General features: G+C 46.1%; 3 protein-coding genes across 3 annotated transcripts in view; 1 reads left to right on the forward strand and 2 right to left on the reverse strand.

Annotated features, from left to right (window-relative positions):
- Positions 1-10784, reverse strand: part of LOC116479090 (plexin-C1-like) — a 28341-nt gene extending 17557 nt beyond the window's left edge. Inside the window, exons 1-2 of the mRNA XM_032170897.2 lie at positions 10443-10784; positions 7730-7833 (exon numbers count right to left, since the gene is read on the reverse strand). Of these exons, the coding sequence (XP_032026788.1) occupies positions 7730-7833; positions 10443-10677 (339 nt within the window). The 5' untranslated portion in view covers positions 10678-10784. The remainder of the gene's footprint in view (positions 1-7729; positions 7834-10442) is intronic.
- The window catches only part of LOC131380755 (uncharacterized), a 517791-nt gene that overhangs the window by 378326 nt on the left and 118092 nt on the right, over positions 1-21373 (reverse strand). The gene's annotated exons all lie outside the window — the stretch shown is intronic.
- On the forward strand, positions 15353-16217 carry LOC116479091 (small ribosomal subunit protein eS1-like). Its single transcript, XM_032762218.2, has one exon. The coding sequence runs from the start codon at positions 15364-15366 to the stop codon at positions 16156-16158; it is 795 nt and encodes a 264-aa protein (XP_032618109.1). The 5' UTR covers positions 15353-15363; the 3' UTR covers positions 16159-16217.

Genomic DNA, 21373 nt, shown 5'->3' on the forward strand with positions numbered 1-21373 from the left:
CCCATTGAGTGTTGAGCCAATACTTCACTACTGTCAGACGCTTTGTTTTGCCAAAAGCGAGCACCCTTACTCTATAATCACAAACACTGTGGATGGGCCTTCTGATAAGGAGCGCTGCCAAAAGTTCAAATGTCTCTTCAAGAGCTGGCAACAGCCCGCTGCCAGTGCTGTGCTCAGGCATTAAGATAGCATAGACACAGCTTGTACCAAGGAAATTTTACTCTGAAATTATCTCCCAAGAGCAAGTGTAGAAACATTTTATTAGTGGATGAGTGTGTGTGTGTGAGCATGTATGTATGAGTGCATTTCTAACTTTCACAGCTGCTCTGGAGCTGGAACATTTCCCCCATGTGACACCTTAACACGATTATAAAGACAGAAAAATAGTTTATTTACAGATGTTTGTGGGGGAAAGGTTTCCGTTTTCTTTTTAGCGCAAGTCAGCTGCTGCTGAGGTAAGGACAGAAATGCCGTTTTGAAAAGTGCCCCGGAATGCAGAGTGTTAAAAAGATGATGCCGTTTGTTCCATCTGAGGAGCTCCAAATGCTCTTCTAAGAGTGACTCATTAATCGTCCCCTAGTCCTGTGAGGCAGGGAGCGTCCTCTGGGCCCCTACTTTAGGGATGAAAACCAAATTAAATCAAAGAAAGATTAATGTCACTAGATGGATCTGCAGCAGGATTGTTTCTCCAGCCCAGAGCAGAACTGGTATGCACGGCAATTTCAAATTAAATTCCTTCCAGTCTCACAGTGTTCCAGGATTCGATGTGACAACAGGCGATTCCCCTCCAATCATCAATGGAGGGGAATTGGGGCCACCCCATGTTAGAAGTGGCAGAGATGACTGTAGACTTTCCCATCATTAGAATGAGGAGTTTTAACCACTCAGGGAGAAACAGACCCATATCAACAACTTAAAGTCATTTCTAAAATAAGCAGGAGCTGCACATCCTCCAAACCATTTGCAAGTGAAGGTAAGATTTCTTTATAAGATACCATGTTTACGGCATAGCTTAGAGAGAATTCCATGAAAAGAGATTTTCTAGAAATGTAAGGTTGAACTTATGTTTAACCTTATGAAACTACCACTTTTGTAGGTAAAAATGGTCACTTATGGACAATTTCATATGGCTCCACCTAAGAGAAATGCTAGCATCGTAGCTATAAATTTTATGAAAAAATATGAATATGTTCTGAATATTGTGATAATTTAAAGAAAAAATCTGAAAACATGAGAATCAAATCACTACACAGAAACTCTGATTGAAATCTTTCATTCCTGAAATCACCTTTTCTGCTGAAACAATATTATGTGAAAACAGAATTCTATTCCACATGCTGTCCCAGCAGCCACGCGCCAATATTGCTCTCCCTCCGTCAATATCGTCTTCTCCCTCAGCTCTTCTCACTGATGTCCCAAGGCTGGAAACTGATGAAAACAAAATCTTGTTTCTCAGGGCTTAAGGGATAACCTTGCTGAGTCCTTCAGCACAGGGGTTCACCAGTGCATTGGAAGGGGCCGTCAGAACGTCCTCTACAGGCTGGTCAAATCACACAGAAGGTTCTGGACATCCAGGGGAGGGCTTACAGGATGCTGGAAACCAGAGAAAATGCCACAGGGCTCCTGCTTCTTTCTCTCTTGTTTACTTGAAATTAACCTTCAGGCCACTAGCCAGCTCCCTAGTGATAGCCTATTAGTGATAGCCCTGAGACTGTCTTCCTCCTGAGGGAGTTGGGGCACCAAGAATGTGTGGGAAACTACGAAGACCTGAACACTTAAGACTCAAGAGTGATCCAGTTGGGTTGGAGTTGTCAGAGCCCAGATGCCTGAGAGAGGCTCCCTTTGGATGAAGGTAACTGTCATCTTCACGGACTGCTGGCCAAAAAGAGGGTTAAAGTAGAAGTAGGGAAGCATTTTGATAAACTCACAGACAGGAGATTCGCCCTGGGATTTTAAGAGAAGTCACCCTTTATGAATTTGACATCAGAGAATGTAACTACCAGGATTTCTCCTCAGTCAGGCCCAGTTCTCTAGCCAGGCTACCTCGGAGGTTAGGAGCATGGGCTGAAAGCCTGGATCTGGGGAAGGTATCCCTCAGGCGCTGCGCAGAGCCACAGTCTGTAGAGTGCTTATTTCGTCTGCTTTCAGCCTTGAGGCATCAGTGAAGGAGCTCTGTGACTCTGGCCAAGTTTCTTAGCCTCCCTGGGCCTCAGAATGGGGCTGATAGTATTCACCTCATGGAGCGGTAAAGACGACGGAAAGAGCTGCTATTGGTCAAAGCCCTAGAACAGTGCCCAGTACACAAGAAGCATTGTACGTGTTTGTTAAATGAGTAAAGACATTCACACTGCAGCAGACCTTTAGCGATTGTCCAGTCCCTTTTAGTGTCACAGATGATGGACTTGACCAGAAGGATTGCTGACCTTACTTAACAGACCCTTTGGGACATTCCTATGAGCTTTAAATATCTTTTGAATTACAAATTTGTTAGCAATGACCACTTCTGCATTAGTACACATCTGTTAACGACAGTGGTTAAACAACTTTTCTGCCTCCCAAAACCTTGCAGCTCAGAACTCGAAGTGTGATCTTTAGAGAAAATTTCCTGCCCAACGCCTGTCTTGCACACTCGCCGCCACTCCATAGCAGGGTGCGGGTGCGATAACTTGGCCCAGCCAAAGGTCACAGCAGGGTGCGAGTGAGAGGAAGAAGGCTGGACCCTGGAGAAACCACCCTGCCACAGTCCTAGGGGACGAGCATGCCCCACTCCCTGAACATGCAGGTGCACATGCCCCAGAACCTGTTAGCACCAGAGCAAAGCACAGTCCCCTTCATAGTCAACACACACAGAATGACATCCAGTTAAGGAAGTGCGCCGGGAGGGTTTAATTATAGGGGAGAAAGACTCCTCTGGCTTCATGTGTAAAGACACGCTTAACCCTTTGTCTGCACAGGACAGAATGACACTGGAACAGAAATGCACCCTCCTTCTGTGTTCATCAGATGGAAAATGGGAGTAAGGAAAGCACCTGCCTCCCAGGGTTTTTGTGGAGATTAATTGAGCTAATGCGCGTGAGCAGTGCCAGGCACTGGCTGCCATGGTTATCGTCATGGAAGGCAATTCCCCGGTGCTGGGGGTTGCCAAGGGTGTCAGCCAGTAGGTGACAGGGCCCTGCCCGCAATGTGGGGCTCTGGGGGCTGCATCTAGTCCATGAGATGCTATATTTTTGTCATGCCCTCAAATCCCCTCTAGAAACCTGTTCTTCAAATGTGCTGAGAGTAAATCATTCAGAGGAGACCAGCTACACTCTGTTTGCCCTAAGGACAGACAAGGAAAGAAGAAACAGGCTGGCTCTCTAACAGCAGGGACTTTGTTTAGATAGTAGAAGGAACTGGCCATCACTACAGATTAACTTTAAAACCTAACTAATATGGACTAATTGGAGGGAGGTGAGTCTGATTCACTTAAAACTCTGAATTAGACCCTATTTTTAAATGAATTTTTTTTTTTTTTTTTTTTGCTTTTAAGCACATACAGTGACTCAAACTAGGGTACTTTAGTAAATGAATAAGAGTGATAATTAGCATCTTGTCTCTTTGGAGGGAAATGCTAGCGCTCAAGAGAAAATTTTTTCTTTAACGAAAGGGTAAAAGCAAACTTCAGCCCAGCCCTGTCAAATTACTCCCAAATTTTGAGTCTGCGGAGGCGCTGCTTAATCAAGTATAGATGTAGGTGGCTGAGGGTGGTGGGGGATGATTTTCTCCAAGCAGCCTTTCAAAAACAGGGCTTTTGAGATGGTCCAGGCATAGAGAACATGGAACCGAATGACCTCCCGTTTCCTTCAGGCTCTCTGGTTTATTTGCCTTATGGCTTAGCTTTTTAAACATAAGGAGAATCCTTTAAGCCTTCATGTCCTAGACTTGTCATTTATTACCACCATGCAGCAACACTGGGGTATGAGGCCAATAAATCATTTGGACGGGAAGTGACTACAGGCCGGATTAATTTCATTATCATCCTTAAGCAGATAGGTGTCTAGCACGGCCGATGTCTGCAGTGAAGACTGATGTTCTATCTCTCCTGACAGGCCTTCCCCTTGCCTTGCAGACAGCTGTGGTGGTTCTTCATTCTCCCTGCTGGAGAGACTTGCCCTGCCTCCTCCTATTAATAGCAGTGAGTAGCCCCATTCCCTGCCTCTGCAGCCCACCATGCCCCACAGTGGCCGAGGGATGCTGAGAAGCCTGGCAGGGGAGGCACAGCTGAGCAAGACAAGAACTCCAGGCAACAGCACCAGAGGAGGGCCTTGGAGTCTGTGTCCTCTCCTAACTCATCAAGACAAGCCTGCCACCCAGACACAGGGAGAGGTGCTGGCTTGCAGGTCTAGAACCCTGAACTGATGCCATGATAAGCACTTCCACCCAGCAGGGCAGCATCTCTGACTCCGACCTCCTCCTGGCCATGACCTTCCCTCTGGGGCCGTGTTTTTCCAAATACAGCCAAAGATGCCCCTTATTCCTGAGCCCAAGAATACACACTTTTAGCAAACTCCCTGGGGATTTTTACAAACTCCAAAAGCTAAGAACGACTGCTCTTGGCAAGATGATTCCAGGGCTGGCAAGTCTGCGCTATAGGAGAGTGAGCACAGGGGCAGGTTGCTAGCCTGCAGCTTTCTCTGCTAGACTCCCTCCAGCAATGCCGCAGGGGCAGCACCTCCTTAGTCATCACCCAACGCAACCGCTTCCAAACTGGGTGACCCACTCAGCCAAAAAGCCCAAGGATGGGTGTTCTCTGTCCCTGGCCATTGTCTAAAAAGCTCTGCTCAGGAACAGTCTCACTTCTTCCTGGGCAAGGGGAGAACCTGGCAGAGTCCTAGGTCCTTCCTGGTGCAGACCTATCTCCCTGGGACTGTACAGCTGTGAAAAACAGGGGGTGCCTACCCTCCCAGTGTGCTGGGAAGCTGCTCCTCCTCCTATCTTCTCCATCTCTAGGAAAGCACCTGCCTCCAGGCATCTGCACAGTCATCCCCAACTGACATCTTTGACCCCACCCTCATCCTACTATCCCTCCCATCCATGTGACTTGTGGTGTTCTCCTCCTGAGCATCTGATTCCATTTCTGTGCCTCTGTGTCTGTCCAGAGCCACTGCATTATTGTTGGGCAGCACCAATCCTCACCAGAAATCCACAGCTTCTAATGGGGCTATTTCCAGGTTCGCACCCCTTCTATCTACATCTCACACACAGCCCCAATCATTTTCTGAAACACTAACCTCCCTGCTTCAGGACCTCCCATGGCTTCCCACTGTTCTTGGGATAAGACTCAGAACTCCTGAAGAGGCTGCCCCCATCTGTGTGATCTGCATCTTCCCTGCTTGCCTCCCTGCCTCTACATCTTGTAAGAGGCCACAGCATGGACTGGTTCAGCCACAGACCCTACAGCCAACTAGCCAGGTCCGAATCTGGCCCTGCCACTGACTAGCTGTTACCAGACCTCCCGGAGCCTCATCGTACCCATCTATAAAGTGGGGTTAATAATAGTACCTATCTCATAGGACTGCTATAGGATAGAATGGGGCGAAATACTGAAACCGCCATTGCAAAACTGTAACAGTGAAAGACATCTGAAAGGTGAACAGTGAAAGACATCTGAAAAACACCCTTCAGATACCTTTCACTGTTGTAAGACGGGAAGCAGATGTGTTAGAAGACAGTGAAGAGATCTGACCTAACCAACTCCATCTTGCTTCTAACCTCCAAGCTGCTCTTGCTCATTCCTGGATGTAGACTGAACTAACTTTGGGAGGAACTTACAGTTCAAAACAAAGACAACAACAGCCCTTTCCCAAAACCACCTTCTTGCCTGGGGACTAGACTGCCTTCATAGGACTAACAAATTAGCCACAAGATTGGGATTATGTTTTAGGAATCACGCAGCTGGAGGCTACAAGATTCTGACTCTCCCCAAATTGCTCCTGGGGATAAAATCACTATTGTAAAACCTAAACTAGTGCTTGAGATATTTTGCAGACCCTGCTTTTTTTTTTTTTTTGACATGGAGTCTTGCTCTGTCTCACAGGCTGCAGTGCCATGGCACCATCGCAGCTCACTGCAACCTCTGCCTCCCGGGTTCAAGCAATTCTCCTGCCTCAGCCTCCCAAGTAGCTGGGATTACAGACGTGCACCACCATGCCTGGCTAATTTTTTGTATTTTTGGAGACAGGGTTTTACCATGTTGGCCAGGCTGGTCTTGAACTCCTGACCTCAGGTGATCCGCCCACCTCAGCCTCCCAAAGTGCTGGGATTACAGGCGTGAGCCACCACGCCTGGCCCAGATCCTGCTCTTGATGGATCAGCTGGTACCACCCAGATCAATAAACTGGCTCATCTGATCTTGTGGCCCCCACCCAGGAACTGACTCAGCGCAAGAAGACAGCTTTGACTCCCTATGATTTCATCTCTGACCTGACCAATCAGCACTCCTGGCTCACTGGCTTCCCCCAACCCACCAAGTTGTCCTTAAAAACTCTTGATCCCTGAACGCTCAGGGAGACTGACTTGAGTAATAATAAAACTCCCATCTCCCGTACAGCCCAATTACTTTATTTCAATTGCTGCCTTGATAAATCGGCTCTGTCTAGGCAATGGACAAGGTGAACCCATTGGGCAGTTACATTACAGGGACATGCTGGAAATATTACCTGGTGTGGTGTAAGTACTTAATAAGCACTGGCTATAATCAGCTGTCACTGCCCTCCTTCCACCTCGCCATTGCCCCTCTCAAGTTTTGACTAGTCTAACACGCATGCTCTCCCTTACCTGCTGGATGTGCCTGCACGCTAGCCCAGTGTGGCTAAATTCTCATTGTTTAGGTCTCAGCTCAGTCATAACCTCCTCCAGGAAGCCTCTTGGATTCTCCAAGCCACACAGCACTATTACATGCAAGGTGTTGCCTCTTTACTTGTCTCTCCCTCCTTTTCTGCACCCCTTCCCCAGGGCTGCAGGCTCTGTGAGGGCAGGGACCTGGTCTTTGCTCCTCTCCCATGCAGCCCCAGCTCTTATCAGAGTGGATATTCAACAAAGATTCAGATAATACTGCTAAACAAGTGAACCCCAGTATCCCAGTGTGTTCAGGAACCTTCCCTGCCTCCTCTGTCTTGTTATGTGCAGGCTTCTCTGGCACTCAGATCTCTGAGAAGTCACGTGCACCCCTCACCGCCCTCGGCACTCACCCAGTATGTGGGTTAAGAGGCCAAAGGAAGTATCGCTCAATATTGCAAACAAACAGGAAATTTAGAACTTCTTCAGGAAGCAAGGACCTACACAAAAGGTTACAAGGTCTACCGTGAATGTTGTGGAGGGAGGCGAGGCTTGGGACTTCCAGGGCTTTGTTTAGCATCAGCACACTTGTCACCCAGCGAAGGCTAAAGGATAACTCTTCTCTGGCTTTCCTAGGCTTTCCTCGGTTCTTTTCTGCTGAACCTCAGGGTGGAGAGAGTTCAGGAGATAGGAAAATCATAGCCTTCTGAGAAGGGAATACGTGACAAGTACACTGTGAGAGCCCTTCATGAGCTTGTCTGCACAAGCAACGAAAGAAAACTTCAGCCCCAGACACAATCGATCCGCAAGTTATTCCAGGAAATGGGTGGGAGTCCTGGATGTTTTAAAAGAATGTCCATGGGACTAGGATTGGGGATGAGGAAGGAGACACGGGGTCAAGTCTTGCTCTTACCTCATAGTGGCCAATGGTGTTTAGCTTGGTGATTCCATCTTCAAGAATCACAGAGGAACTGTCGATGTCCAGAAGTTCTTTCTGTCGTGTGCCCACTTGAAGCTCTGAAAAAGAGCATTTTGTTCCTTTTTAGAGAGTTTTAAAATGCTACCACTTTACTTTCACAAATTTACAGATAACTAAAACTTGAATAAAGTGGTAAATCTTTGCTTGAAGGTGTAGAGATGTATCAGCCAGACTGGTAGCCTGAACTCTGATCAGTTTTTTAGGGCTCTGATGTTTCAAACCACTTTTTCCCTGATAAGCCTGGAAGTAAAGGCACTGAAGACAAAATAATGCATTCTATGAGGGACTAAGCTCTTCAACAAAAATTCCAGAAGCAAATTTGTATATGCTCACACTTGTGTGCCCATGTTCACAAAGAGAGGCATGATATGAACCATCTATAGGCTCCTGTTGGGGGTGGAGGGGGAGGCATCAGTGTGCAAAGGTCCCAGCACCACAGGGTGCAGACTCTTCTGGCCAAGGCTGCCAACCTGTGCCTAGGTCAGAATGTGGCACGCAAATGTGATTTTTCTTTTTTTGGAACCTGCATGGTGTTATTATTTTAGTGTTAACTCAGTGCCAACATTTAAAAATTAAAAGATTGCACATAGGCTGGACATAGATGCTCAGGCCTGTAATCCCAATACTTTGGGAGGCTGAGGCAGGGGGATTACTTGAGGCTAGGAGTTCAAGACCAGCCTGGGCAACATAGTGAGACCTTGTCTCTATAAAAATTTTTTTTTAAGTTTTTAAGTTGCATATAAAAAACTGGGTATCTGATTTCTTTAAAAAAACAAAAAAATCGAACAGTCTAGTAACACAATCTGCAGTCCACATGGCAACCACTGAAGCAAATGGCACTGTCCCCTTGGATGGCGAGTCCTTTCCCATTAAGTCAAGCTCCACTGCTTTCTGTAGTCCCAGGCGGCTGACACCCCTTATGTATTTTCTGCCCCTTTGGGCATCTGCACTTTTGAGCCTCTTCTGTAAGAGCTCCAAGCATAGCTGCTACTGGTGTTGGATTTCTTTTTTGTTTGTTTTTGTTTTTTTTGGAGACAGGGTCTCCCTCCATTGCCCAGGCTGGAGTACAGTGGCGCAATCGGGGCTCACTGCAACCTCTGCCTCCTGGGTTCAAGAGATTCTTCTGCCTCAGCCTCCTGAGTAGCTGGGACCACAGGTGTGCGCCACCATGCCTGGCTAATTTATTATTTGTAGTAGAGATGGGGTTTCACCATGTTGGCCAGGCTGGTCTTGAACTCCTGACTGCAGGTGACCCACCTGCCTTGGCCTCTCAAAGTGCTGGGATTACAGGCATGAGCCACCGCATCCAGCCTGGTGGTGGATTTCAATACAGTTGATGGCTGGTTTCTGGAGGTAGTCTGGGAAATCAGCAGGCACGCAGAAGCCTGACACGGCTGATAGGCTGTGTCCCAGGCCCCCTACTTGCTCTGCTCCTTGCCTTCCTACTTTAGGAGGCGAGGGACACCCAAACTCAAGAAAAGAGTAAGGATGCTACTACCTGCTCATCAGCGGCAGGACCAAGACTGTTGGGTGGGGTATGCCTATGTCCTTTGTAGTGAGAGCCACACATTTGCAAGATGTATGCTCAGGGCAAGGAAGCTGGGGGTCTGGGGTCAGGGTCATGGTTTCCTGGCTGGGGCTCCCCCTTTGATCCTGTATCTAACCAAATGAGCTAAAAGGGTCCTCAAGTTGCTCAACAGTCACCCAAGGAAGGAAGCAGAAGAGGGGTGCCTTAGCAGCCCTGCCTTCTTTAAAGCCAGATCACCAAGTTGCCCCACATTTGCATGGTCTCAAACTTCCAAGACCCTGCCTCAAGGCTGTATCAATGGCCTTTTAGCAGGGGGCTGGACTGGGAGGGCCAAGTGGGAGGATTTTAATTGCCTGCTTAGTCAAGGCCCATAACTGTACATCAAGGGGAAGTGAACCTCGTTACACTGTCTGTCACCACTATGATTTTATTCTTCGTTTCTGTCCCGTTATCTGCTACAAAATCCCACGACAGTCTCCTGGGAGGACTGCACGGAGCTCAACTGTAAAATATTGACGAACATTTGAGGGAAGTGGGGCCCTGTTAGCTTGCTCACGCATACGCTGTCCTTTGCAGTATACCAGTAGAGCCCAAAAATGAATTCATAGCAGATGCTGCTGCACACTGGGGGAGGACGGAGCATATACTTAATACAGGATGCGATTAGCAGAGGAAGATGACCTTTCTAGCAGGCTGGAGTTAACACCCAGAGTCTGAGCCACCCACTAATGACACGCTCAGTATCACAACAAACAAATCAAATGCCAATGTGAAATGCAACACACGCAGAGGGCACTGTGTTGACACCTTTCTGTACTTCATGATGCAAGGTGATTCCGTGCAGTCTCAGGGTCTACAATCTCATGAATCTGATTTACAGACGTAATATTTAAAGACAACAGCAACAAACGCCATCTTTGAAGGATCGTGCTTCCTTCGAAGAATCAGGATGCCCATGAGACACCAAAGCAGTCTCTTGGCCCCTAGACATGCCCTCCAGGAACAACCTGGCTGTGTAAGTGTCACTGAACGGAAGCTGGTGGGGGCAGGGAGGGAAGGCAGGCAGGGAGGGACACTCATCAGGGCCTGGGACCACGTATAGCTCCCGCACCGCCTTACCAAGACCAATTTCATTAAGCTGAAGTCCATAAGGAGAGCCATTTTTGCTTAAGAATGCTTGGAAAATCTTTTCTTTGGCTTGGCCAATGGTGTCACAGTCGAGAACATTGACTGAAATATTCCGACAGACATCTGCACTCTCGTTTTCCGGGATTTTTTCAAAGACGACGTTTAATGCCTGCAAGAGTACAAACAGGTTTCCAAGTCTATTAGATAATTGCAATCTGAAAGGCATTTCATAAAAGACACAAACCTTGGCAAGTCCCACTAATACCTCTGACAGCACATTAGCAAACACTGTATTGCATTAGACTACTTTCATCTTTTCTCCATAATCCATTCTTTTCAGGGATAATGGAAAGGAAAACAGAAAGTTAAAACTCTCATTATAGAGTAAGCATTGAATAAATATATCTGAGAGTAAAAAATATATATATACACATAAATAGTCTAAAAATGGTAATTTGGTGATTTCTAATTTCATCCTCAAAAAAAAAAAGAAAAAAGAATTGGAAGGGTTCCACAGTAGATGAGGCATATTGGTGATTATCTTTTTTATTAACAGGACCACAGAGTCCCAGAACTGAAGTTATAGGTGACAGGGAAGGTTACGAGGTCCCCATATTGACCATGCCAGAGGTCACTTTTTTTTTTTTTTTTTTGAGATGGAGTCTTGCTCTGTCACCCAGGCTGGAGTACAATGGTGCTATCTTGGCTCACTGCAACCTCCACCCCCTGGGTTCAAGCAATTCTCCTGCCTCAGCCTCCCAAGTAGCTGGGATTACAGGCACATGCTACCATGCCTGGCTAATTTTTGTATTTTTTTTTAGTAGAGACGGGGTTTCACCATGTTGGCCAGGCTGGTCTCAAACCCCTGACCTTGTGATCTGCCCACCTCAGCCTCCCAAAATGCTAGGATTACAGGCGTGAGCCACTGTGCCCGGCCCAAAGAGGTCACTTTTTTAATATGCAGCATTAATTACAGGAACATTCATCTACCCCTCCACTCTCAACATCCTCAGTCAGATGGTTTCCTCAGCCCTCATGAAAGCACTGAGATCCCCACCTCATACTATGATTCTTGCATTAATTACTTTACACTTCAGCACCATTACTTAACGTTTTGTCAGTGAACATTCTCCCAGTGCAGCAAAACTTCAGAATCAGACTAATGGGGGAAGTAAGGCCTTTGTGCACGTGTGAAAACACAGAACTAGGGAATATTTCAAAACAAACTGAAAAGCAATTCCAAGTTTACTTTGTCTAAGAACAAATAGATCTAAAACAACAAAGTTTTACCTGATACGTACCCTCATGGGAATTGATTCAGGCAAGAGCCAAGAGTATTTTGCAAATAGCATAACATAGCAGTTTAGATTCTAATGCACCTTGGTAATCACAAAGTCAGAAAGGCTTGGGTATGGTGTGAAATGCACAGTTATTTGATGTTTTGAGCCTGGCTTAACAAGGGAATGTAAAATGATCAAGTAATGGGAATTTTTTTGTTTTGTTTTGTTTTAAGGAGCGGAGAATTTAATAGGCAAGAAGGAAGGGAGAAGACAGAAGGAAGAGCTCTCCCATACAGAGACAGAGGGAGGGGGGCTCCAAAGCCGAAAGAGGAGGTCCCTAAGTACTGTGGACACCAGCCAGGTATATATGCAGAGGCTGGAGGAGGCAATGTCTGATTTGCATAGGGCTCAGGGGAGAGATGAAAACACAAATAATATGGAAGATAGGAACCCTCAGGCCTACCTCAACTTAAAAATGGGTGTAATAACAGTACTGGCCTTCTAGCATTGCTACGGAGATTAAATGTGATCATGCATTCAAGGGCTTAGCACAGGGCCAGGCTGCTGGGAAAGGCTTGATGATAATATCGGTAATAAAACCTGTTACAATTACTATTGTTGGTATTAGTATCCACTCATTTGCAAACAGATTCAGCCCACATTGAACAGCTAGGACGCCCACTCCATGCTCAGTATCTCTGAGTAAGGAGGAGGCTGCCAGCAATGAACCCAGTGGAACCCAGTAGACTCCTGGCTTTCATCCCAGCCCACCGCAAGCCAGCTGGGTGACTTCTGAGCCCATCCCTAACCAGCTGTGTAACCTCTCTGTATCTTGCTTTCTCGTCTGCAAAGAGGGCATAACAACAGTAACCGCGTAGCTCTTAGAACAGCGTCTGGCATGTGAGCCACTGATGTGGATGTGGGGCTTCTGAAATTTTGGGAGGTTCTCAGGGGTGTATCTTCTCTTTAATGCTGCTATGGTCTGAATATTGATTTCCCCCTAAATCCAGGTATTGAAATCCTAACCCCCAAGGTGATGGTACTTGGAGGTGGGGCCTTTGGAGGGGATTAGATCATGAGGGCAGAGTCCTCATAAACAGGATTAGTGCCCTTATAAAAGAGGCCTCAGAGGTGGGCGGATCACAAGGTCAGGAGTTGGAGACCATCCTGGCTAACACGGTGAAACCCCATCTCTACTAAAAATACAAAAAAAATTAGCCGGGCATAGGTGGTACACGCCTGTAGTCCCAGCTACTCGGGAGGCTGAGGCAGGAGAATGGCATAAAACCTGGGAGGTGGAGGTTGCAGTGAGCCAAGACGCACCACTGCCCTCCAGCCTGGGAGACAGAGCAAGACTCTGTCTTGAAAAAAAGAAAAAGAGGCCTCAGAGAGCTGCCCTGCCCTTTCCGCCATGTGAGAACCCAGCAGGAAGGCACCATCATGAGAAACGGGGCTCTCACAGGACACCAACTCTTGATCTTGGACTTCTCATCCTCCAGAACCGTGAGAAATAAGTTTCTATTATTTACAAGCCACCCAGTTTATGGTGTTTATAAAGAGCTGAGACAAACACCACTAAATCTTGCCCTTATAATCCTGTTGATAATTACGCAAGAGTAAATTTTGTTCTGGTCTCAACCAAATGATGAAAACTCCAAATCAGTGGAATCTGAACTCTGAGGTTAGCCGGTGATCTCCATCTGGCCTGTACGAGTTTCCCTCCTGCAACAAAGTCACTCCCTTGCCTGCTCTCAGAGAACCTTTGTGTTCTGGGCCAGCCACCCACTAGGAAGGGGTTCAAAGGCCTGTCTGGTCACAAAGAAGAAACAAAAAAAGACCAGACAGGAGAGAAGGCAGGGAGCTGGTGGGCAGAGTATCTAGAAGGAACCAACATGTGAAGCCTCACACCCAAGTCCTCTCCTCGCCTTCCTTTTCTAGAAATGTTTCCTGGGGCCTTTGGGACCAGATGCTCTGCCAAACATTTCAAGACCTATTTCTCTGAATCCTCCCAACATGCTGGTGCAGGAGGTTGTATTATTCTTATTGCCATCCCTGTTGTAGAGCGACGGAACTGAGGCATGGACGGGCTGAGTAACTTGCTCCAGCAACAGCTCACCAGTGGCAGAACCAGGAATCGAAGCCAGATTTGCCTAACTGCACAACTGGTGCCACAAAACCCTCGGCTATGCCGTCCCCGCTTTACCACCCGCCCTCTCTCCCTCCTCCTGGTTCCACCTATAGCCCAGGAGCCCTCCTGACCCTCCAAAAACCCTGGCTTAGCCCAGGCTGTAAGCAATGTCCTAAGCTAAATTCCCCACACCAGTGGGAGGGATGGGTGTGAAGGGGTCAATGCTGGTCCCACCACCTATGATCTTGGTGGAGTCTTGCCTTATTTCTCTACAAGGTGATCTTCTCATGGTGGGGGGTAACTGCAGTTAAGCTACTTCAGTTTCTAAAGGGAAAGATGAATTGGAGGCACCTTTTAATCAGAGCTTCAGCAATCTCAGCTTGTTTAATAGTTTTATAAATATTTGTGAAACAGCATTCTATTACTACCTGAAGGCACTGTTGTCTTTAACAAAAACACCTTTTTATGGGCAATAAATGTTCTTTTTAAAAACATAACCAAAAGAAAAAAAAACCCTTAACTGGATGTAAAATAATGTAAATCTGCCACTGCCTCCACAGCTAGATGGGTGGAAAAGAGGTAAAATGGCATTTTACAGAGTCCACAGGGAATTCTGAGAGTAAATTCAGACACAAATTGATTTGTGTTCATTTTTTATGCTGCTAACACTTAGTGCTCAAACAGCAGTTTCTTAAGGCGTAAGTACAGTCAAGGCCCTTGGGGTCAGCCTCTTAACACCTCCACCCCCAGGCTGGGAAAGCGCACGCGGGCCTCTGCTCTGTGATGGGGAGCAGATGCCTGTGCCATGTCAGACAGCGTGACATCACAGTGTCTGCCCTCAGCCGCTGTACCCCATCTGGGGAGATACCTCAATGGAAGCGCCGTCTCTCCGGCTCCCACACTCCTACCAAAGCCCATTTAACTGGCACATTCTCCTGCCCTATTTGGTATTAGGGCTGGGATGTCAGAGAGATATTATGACATAGTCCTTGTTCTCAGATAATTCATGATACATTTCGGAGACAAAAGCATCACCTGTGGGACAACAGTCACCCATCAGTGACTATCACCCTTGGCAAGTGTCCACAGAGGATTCTGAGTAGGGAGGACAGCGGGGGTCAGGGCCCTGAGTTCCAGGCCAGCACCGGGCCACCTGGACCCTCCCATTCTCTGCTGCTCACCAGTTGAGGGAATGTAGGGAAGTCGTCTAACTTCGCTGAGCCTTAAAATCCTCATTGTTCCTATCTCAAAGGAGTGACAGGATCACTAAATAATGACATATAATAATAGCAAATTAAGGAGTGCTTTATAGGTGCCAGACACTGTTTTAAATGACGTGTGTGTATTTGTATATATAAATCTCAGGAACAACCCTGTGAGGTAGATTCTTTTACTCATCCCCTTGTGGCAGATGAGAAACTGAGGCACAGAGAGGTTAAATAAATGGCACAAGGTCACCCAGCAAGAAAATGGTAGAACCCTTTTTGGCTCTCTGACTAGCATCATGGCGGTTGGCAAGAACAAGCGCCTTACGAAAGGCGGCAAAAAGGGAGCCAAGAAGAAAGTGGTTGATCCATTTTCTAAGAAAGATTGGTATGAGGTGAAAGCACCTGCTATGTTCAATATAAGAAATATTGGAAAGACGCTCGTCACGAGGACCCAAGGAACGAAAATTGCATCTGATGGTCTCAAGGGTCGTGTGTTTGAAGTGAGTCTTGCTGATTTGCAGAATGATGAAGTTGCATTTAGAAAATTCAAGCTGATTACTGAAGATGTTCAGGGTAAAAACTGCCTGACTAACTTCCATGGCATGGATCTTACCCATGACAAAATGTGTTCCATGGTCAAAAAATGGCAGACAATGATTGAAGCTCATGTTGATGTCAAGACTACTGATGGTTACTTGCTTCGTCTGTTCTGTGTTGGTTTTACTAAAAAACGTAACAATCAGATACGGAAGACCTCTTACGCTCAGCACCAACAGGTCCGCCAAATCCGGAAGAAGATGATGGAAATCATGACCCGAGAGGTGCAGACAAATGACTTGAAAGAAGTGGTCAATAAATTGATTCCAGACAGCATTGGAAAAGACATAGAAAAGGCTTGCCAATCTATTTATCCTCTCCATGATGTCTTCGTTAGAAAAGTAAAAATGCTGAAGAAGCCCAAGTTTGAATTGGGAAAGCTCATGGAGCTTCATGGTGAAGGCAGTAGTTCTGGAAAAGCCACTGGGGACGAGACAGCTGCTAAAGTTGAACGAGCTGATGGATATGAACCACCAGTCCAAGAATCTGTTTAAAGTTCAGACTTCAAATAGTGGCAAATAAAAAGTGTTATTTGTGGGGAAAAAAAAGAAAATGGTAGAACCGGGTACTCAAGCTCCGTGTTCTTAAATACTTGGTGATCCTGCCTTTCGAAGTACAAGAATGTTTTGCAAAGTAAGCATGGTCCAAATCTATGGGATGGCATAATACCCAGAAAATACCCATGAAAGGCTAAAGAGCTGTAAAATGTACACTGGTCCCTTCCCCAGAAATCTGCCCTCTGTTTAGAGGGACTGCCCTGCCTCTTCCTATTTCCTTGGCAGGAAAGTGTCAGTAATCTGCAGTGGCAGATCTGGTTTGTCATCCAACCAGCAGCCATCCCTCCTCTGCTAACAAAGGCCAGGTCGGCACAGCAGTGGGTCCAGCCTGGGTTGGGAGGCATGATCGGCAGCAACTCCCTTCTCTTTCACCAGGGACTGGTCATGTAACCCAGCTCTGGCCAACACATAAAAGCAAGGGTTTTCTTTCTTTCTTTTTTAATAGACAGGGTCTCACTCTGTTGCCCAGGCTGAAGTGCAGTGATGTGATCACGGCTTACTGCAGCCTCGACCTCCCAGGCTCAAGCAATCCTCCCACCTCAGCCTCCCATGTAGCAGAGACTACAGGTGCAGACTGCCAAGCTTGGCTAAATTTTTTTTTTTTTTTTTTTTTAGAGACAGGGTCTTGCTGTGTTGCCCAGGCTAGTCTTGAACTCCTGAGCTCAAGTGATCCTCCCACCTTGGCCTCCCAAAGTGCTGGGATTACAGGTGTGAGCCACCACGCCCTGTCGGAAGTCTTCTATCCAAACAAAAGGGGGAGTAGTGCTTGGAGCGGTGGCAGCCATCTTGTGACCAGGATGGCAGGGCCAGGAGGCACTGGGAGACGGTGACCCAGAGCTGGCCTCTTGGCTTCGCAGCTCAGAGTCAGGACATGTCCTAGTTATGACTAAGTCCGAGTTATTGACTTAAGTCCTGGCCAACGACATTAAGTGGGTATGTTATGTGTCACTTCCTTAAAAGATGGCTGGTGACCATCTGCCCTGCTTTCTACAGCCCTGCTTACACCCTGCTGGCTGGGATGGGGAATGAGGCTGGGGGTGAGTAGACACTTAGAATATGAGGACAAGAGAGGAGCAGCTGCTCTACCAGCCCTGCACTGCCCACCCAGAATGCCACCAGGGAGAGAACTCAGCTTCTCTGTTGCTGAAGCCACAGACATCTTGGGTCTCTGTTCCGTACAGCTGAACTGCATCCTGACTGATTTGGGAATGATGCCTATTACCAAGGAGGGTTATGAGAAAGAAAAGGCTATTGGAAAATGTACGGTCCAGAAGGCCCGGGAAGAGGGCCAGGCTAGAAGGGCCTGGCCCCTTTGTAGCATGTCAGCCATCAGCCTCTCACAGGTTATCACGGTTGCCTCCTGTTCGCATCTGCCCAATGGGATATTGTCTGCCACAGGTTGTAAATGCCCCATTACAGGGTCGTATGTAACATTTTTAACAAGAACATAAGCACACAGGCACCCAAGAAATGCTTTTCATGATGATGGAATCAGCTCATCAACTCCCCCACATCCCACATTATCAATAAATAACCAACCAAAAAGAATACTGAGGGGACACTTTCTGCTTAGCGAAGCTTACAGGAGACAAGAGCACACCTCAGACAAGGAAAACGGAATGAAAAAAGAATGAACACCTACTCACACCAGGCAAGATGGCTAGACGCGGTACACGCATTATTTTCTGACCTCACCACAAATATGCGAGGGCAGGTTTTGGTCATTGCCTGTTTACAGAAGAGGAAACAGGTTTCGAGAGGTTGAGAGACTTGCCCAGAATAAAGTGGCTGAGCCCAGATTCAAACCCAAGACTATCAGACTCCAAACCCCACCTCTTCTGCAGATGGCCTGGGAACACGTAACTGCATTCCCCTTTCACTACCGGTTTTACCCATCGTCCCGTCACATGATTTGGTGGTTTTGGGTATTGAGGAGGCAGAGAGGATAAGGCTGCAGGGGGCTGGCAGGATGAATCAAGGGCAGGGAACAGGTCTTTTCCCACATGAGAAGATGATCTGGCTACCTCACTGTCTCCTCAACCATATTCTTGGCTAATAAAAGCAGGAATGTTGCTGCCTCCTTTCTGTAATACCTTATAATGCCTAGAAAGTAATTGTAAAAGAATTTATTACAAACTGGCAACTTTATCATAAAAGGCCTTGGAGCAATGATTGCTTTCATTAAATAAAACCTATAAAATATATTTCTAATTTTATTTCAGGGCCAAATGAAAGTCAAGAGAAAAGCCTAGTTCTCATACGAACCTGAATTAAAGAGAGAAGAAAAAAGAAAGAAACTTCAGTTTCAGAAGTTCCGTAGAAGCAGCATGAGGCCAGAGTTAGAACTGCAAGTCTCAGGGAAACTTCTGATCTAAGCTTCTTTCCAAGCCAGAGTCAGCAGCCCTGGGACATTCTATCTGACGTTCCCCTTTGAGCTGCACTTGCCCGTCCAGCCTCCCCTCTTCACTCTGCTCCCCTTTTCCTTTCCCCACGAAGATCCATAAATCACAGCTTCCTGGATCAAGGGACCTGCTACCCTAACAGAAGAGTAGGGGGTGGAGGACAGGGTAACGAGAGCCTTTTTCCATTTCAAAAAAAAAAAAAAAAGTTAATGGAGATAATTTTCTCAAATTTAGGTTTCTCTCACCAATTTTTCTATACTTGCTAGCATTTGCTAACGTTTTGTCCATCCTAGAATCAAGTATGAAGAGTTGTCTGATTTAGCCCAAGATAACTGATTTCAGTATTCACAGTATTTGCGGGTGCAGGGTGGGGGGTGGGGGTGGGGGTGGGTGTTGTGTGTTGGCAAAGAGCCTCATGAGTTTCAGACTTGTAAATAGTGGCAAGGCATTTCCATTGCTGTGTCCCCGAAGGGGAGGAAAGAGGCCAAGCCTGTTTGTGGGTTTGTGGGAGGGAGGATTCTAGTTCTTATTCTCTACTATGTCAAGCTCTAGATTAAAGGCCAGCAAACTTTCTGCAAAGGGCCAGAAAGTATTTAAGGCTTAAAACCCATATGGTCTCTGCGACAACTACTCCATTCTGCACTGTAGCAGGAAAGCAGCTATAGACAATAAGGAAATGAACAGGTGTTCCAATAAAACTTTATAAAAATAGGCAGAGGGGCCACATTTGGCCCACAGGCTGTTGTTTGCTGGTCCCTGCTCTAGATAACAGTACCTTCAAATGGAATGCTAACTTTGACAATGGCAACAAGACAAATCTGGAAAATGCTTTCTATCTCTGCCATGACTTGTGATAAAATTTACCATTCTCTGAGGGGTACAAATATAAATAATGATCCTAACAATAACATAATAGAGTCACATTTAAGCTATAAAGAAAAAAATTAAATACTTTTATATTTAGATAACTAAATTATTTTCTAATTCCAAGATTACAGGCATGAGAAGAAAGTGTGTGAAGAGGAAAGTCATTTAAAGCACCTATTACACGTTAATTTTTCATTTTCCACGACTTGCCATCAACGAGGGAATGACTTACCTAAAATGATTATAAAAAGTGGTTTCACTCTTTGATCAGGAAGCTCAGAACACTAACTATGAAGTTAGTAATGGTTTCAGTATTATTGCAAGTCATAATGGAAATGATTTGCACTATGGTAGAGAGAAAAAGAAAAAGCTCAAGAATTGTTAATTAACTTCACTGTTTCTCCACAAATGGTAGGAGTATTAAAAACAAGATTGCTGAAGTGCAAACATCAGGATTTAATGAACAATGGGATGTAATTGAAGTAACAGAATGACTTAATCGGACAGTGGGTTGTTTAATTATGGGGCTAATGGATCTTCTGCAAGGACAAACTAAATGGAACAGAAGCAGCCAGCACTGGTAGGCAGAGCACTGTTAAAGGAAGTGTACCAGTAAGAAACTCCTGGTAGAGACACCTAGGGCTCTGTTATATATGAGATATTTTATTAAACGTAATTGTCCCAAAATGGTAACTGCTAGAGAAAGAGACAGACTGGGGTAGGCTGGCATACACCTTCAATAAATTAAATTGGAGGCATTAATATTTCTGCAGGCATGCACTTGTGCTTTTTCAAGAATTTCTAATAATCTTGAGAACTTTCTTATAGATAGGAGGACGAGGGCAATAATATTTTTGTTGGAACACCGTTTTCCAGGGTACCAAGATGCTATCTCTCAGATACAGCAGATTGGCAAGCTCGTTTTCTGAGTTTAAGAGTTCAAAAAACCATTTCACACTTAACTTTGATTACAAGTCAACCTTCTCTTGCTAATTCAGCATGCTTGCTACAAGTTATTGGTTTCTCTCATCTCTTCCTGAAAGTGAAGCAAACGTCCCTTCTCCCATGTGAAATCCTCAAACTTTCACTAACTCCTCCAAAGTTCCCCTCTTGACAAAACGCAAGCTGAGTGAGTCTGAGATACTCCATCAACAAAATCAAACATGTTCGAAATTTTGCAAAGGGAAAAAAACCTAGCAGAGCAATAGGTCTTATTCTCAGCCAGATGCAGTTGTTCACACCTGTAATCCCAGCACTTTGGGAAGACAAGGCAGGTGGATCACTCGAGGCCAGGAGTTCAAGACCAGGCTAGCCAACATAGCGAAAACCCATTTCTACTAAAAATACAAGCATTAGCCTGGCATGGTGGCAGGTGCCTATAATCCCAGGTACTTGGGAGGCTGAGGCAGGAGAATTGCTTAAATCCCAGAGGCGGAGGTTGCAGTGAGCCGAGACTGTGCCACTGCACTCCAGCCTGCACTACAGAGTCATACTCCTTTAAAAAAAAAAAAAAAAGTCTTATTCTCTTCCAGCTGTCCGATCTGAATTCCTAGATATTAAGGAAAAACTAAAGTCCTGTGTGTGCACAGCCCTACCCCTGGTGCTGACATTAGGGAGGATGCAGATATCAGGGAATTCTGTCTCACTGTTGCCTCATTAAACACCAGCCTGGAATGCCTTGATAGAGAGGGATGGTTTCTTATGGTCCTGGAGGAAGCATGGCTCTAGGGGACTTTGCTTGGATTTTTGTCAAGACAGAGGAATTTTCTTCTCAATATGCAAGAAGAGAGCGTTACTTCCCAGGGCCCGTTTGTTAGTATCATGATTTCATGTATAAGAAAGTGGCAAGATGCCTTTACGTTCTAGAACCCCCCCCCCCCCCC

Source organism: Hylobates moloch, unplaced genomic scaffold (genome assembly GCF_009828535.3).
Source record: "Hylobates moloch isolate HMO894 unplaced genomic scaffold, HMol_V3 SCAFFOLD_12, whole genome shotgun sequence".
Lineage (NCBI taxonomy): Eukaryota > Metazoa > Chordata > Mammalia > Primates > Hylobatidae > Hylobates > Hylobates moloch.

Bases quoted from the DNA above. Each gene is read 5' to 3' on its own strand.
- LOC116479091 (XM_032762218.2), top strand. From the start codon at position 15,364: ATGGCGGTTGGCAAGAACAAGCGCCTTACGAAAGGCGGCAAAAAGGGA.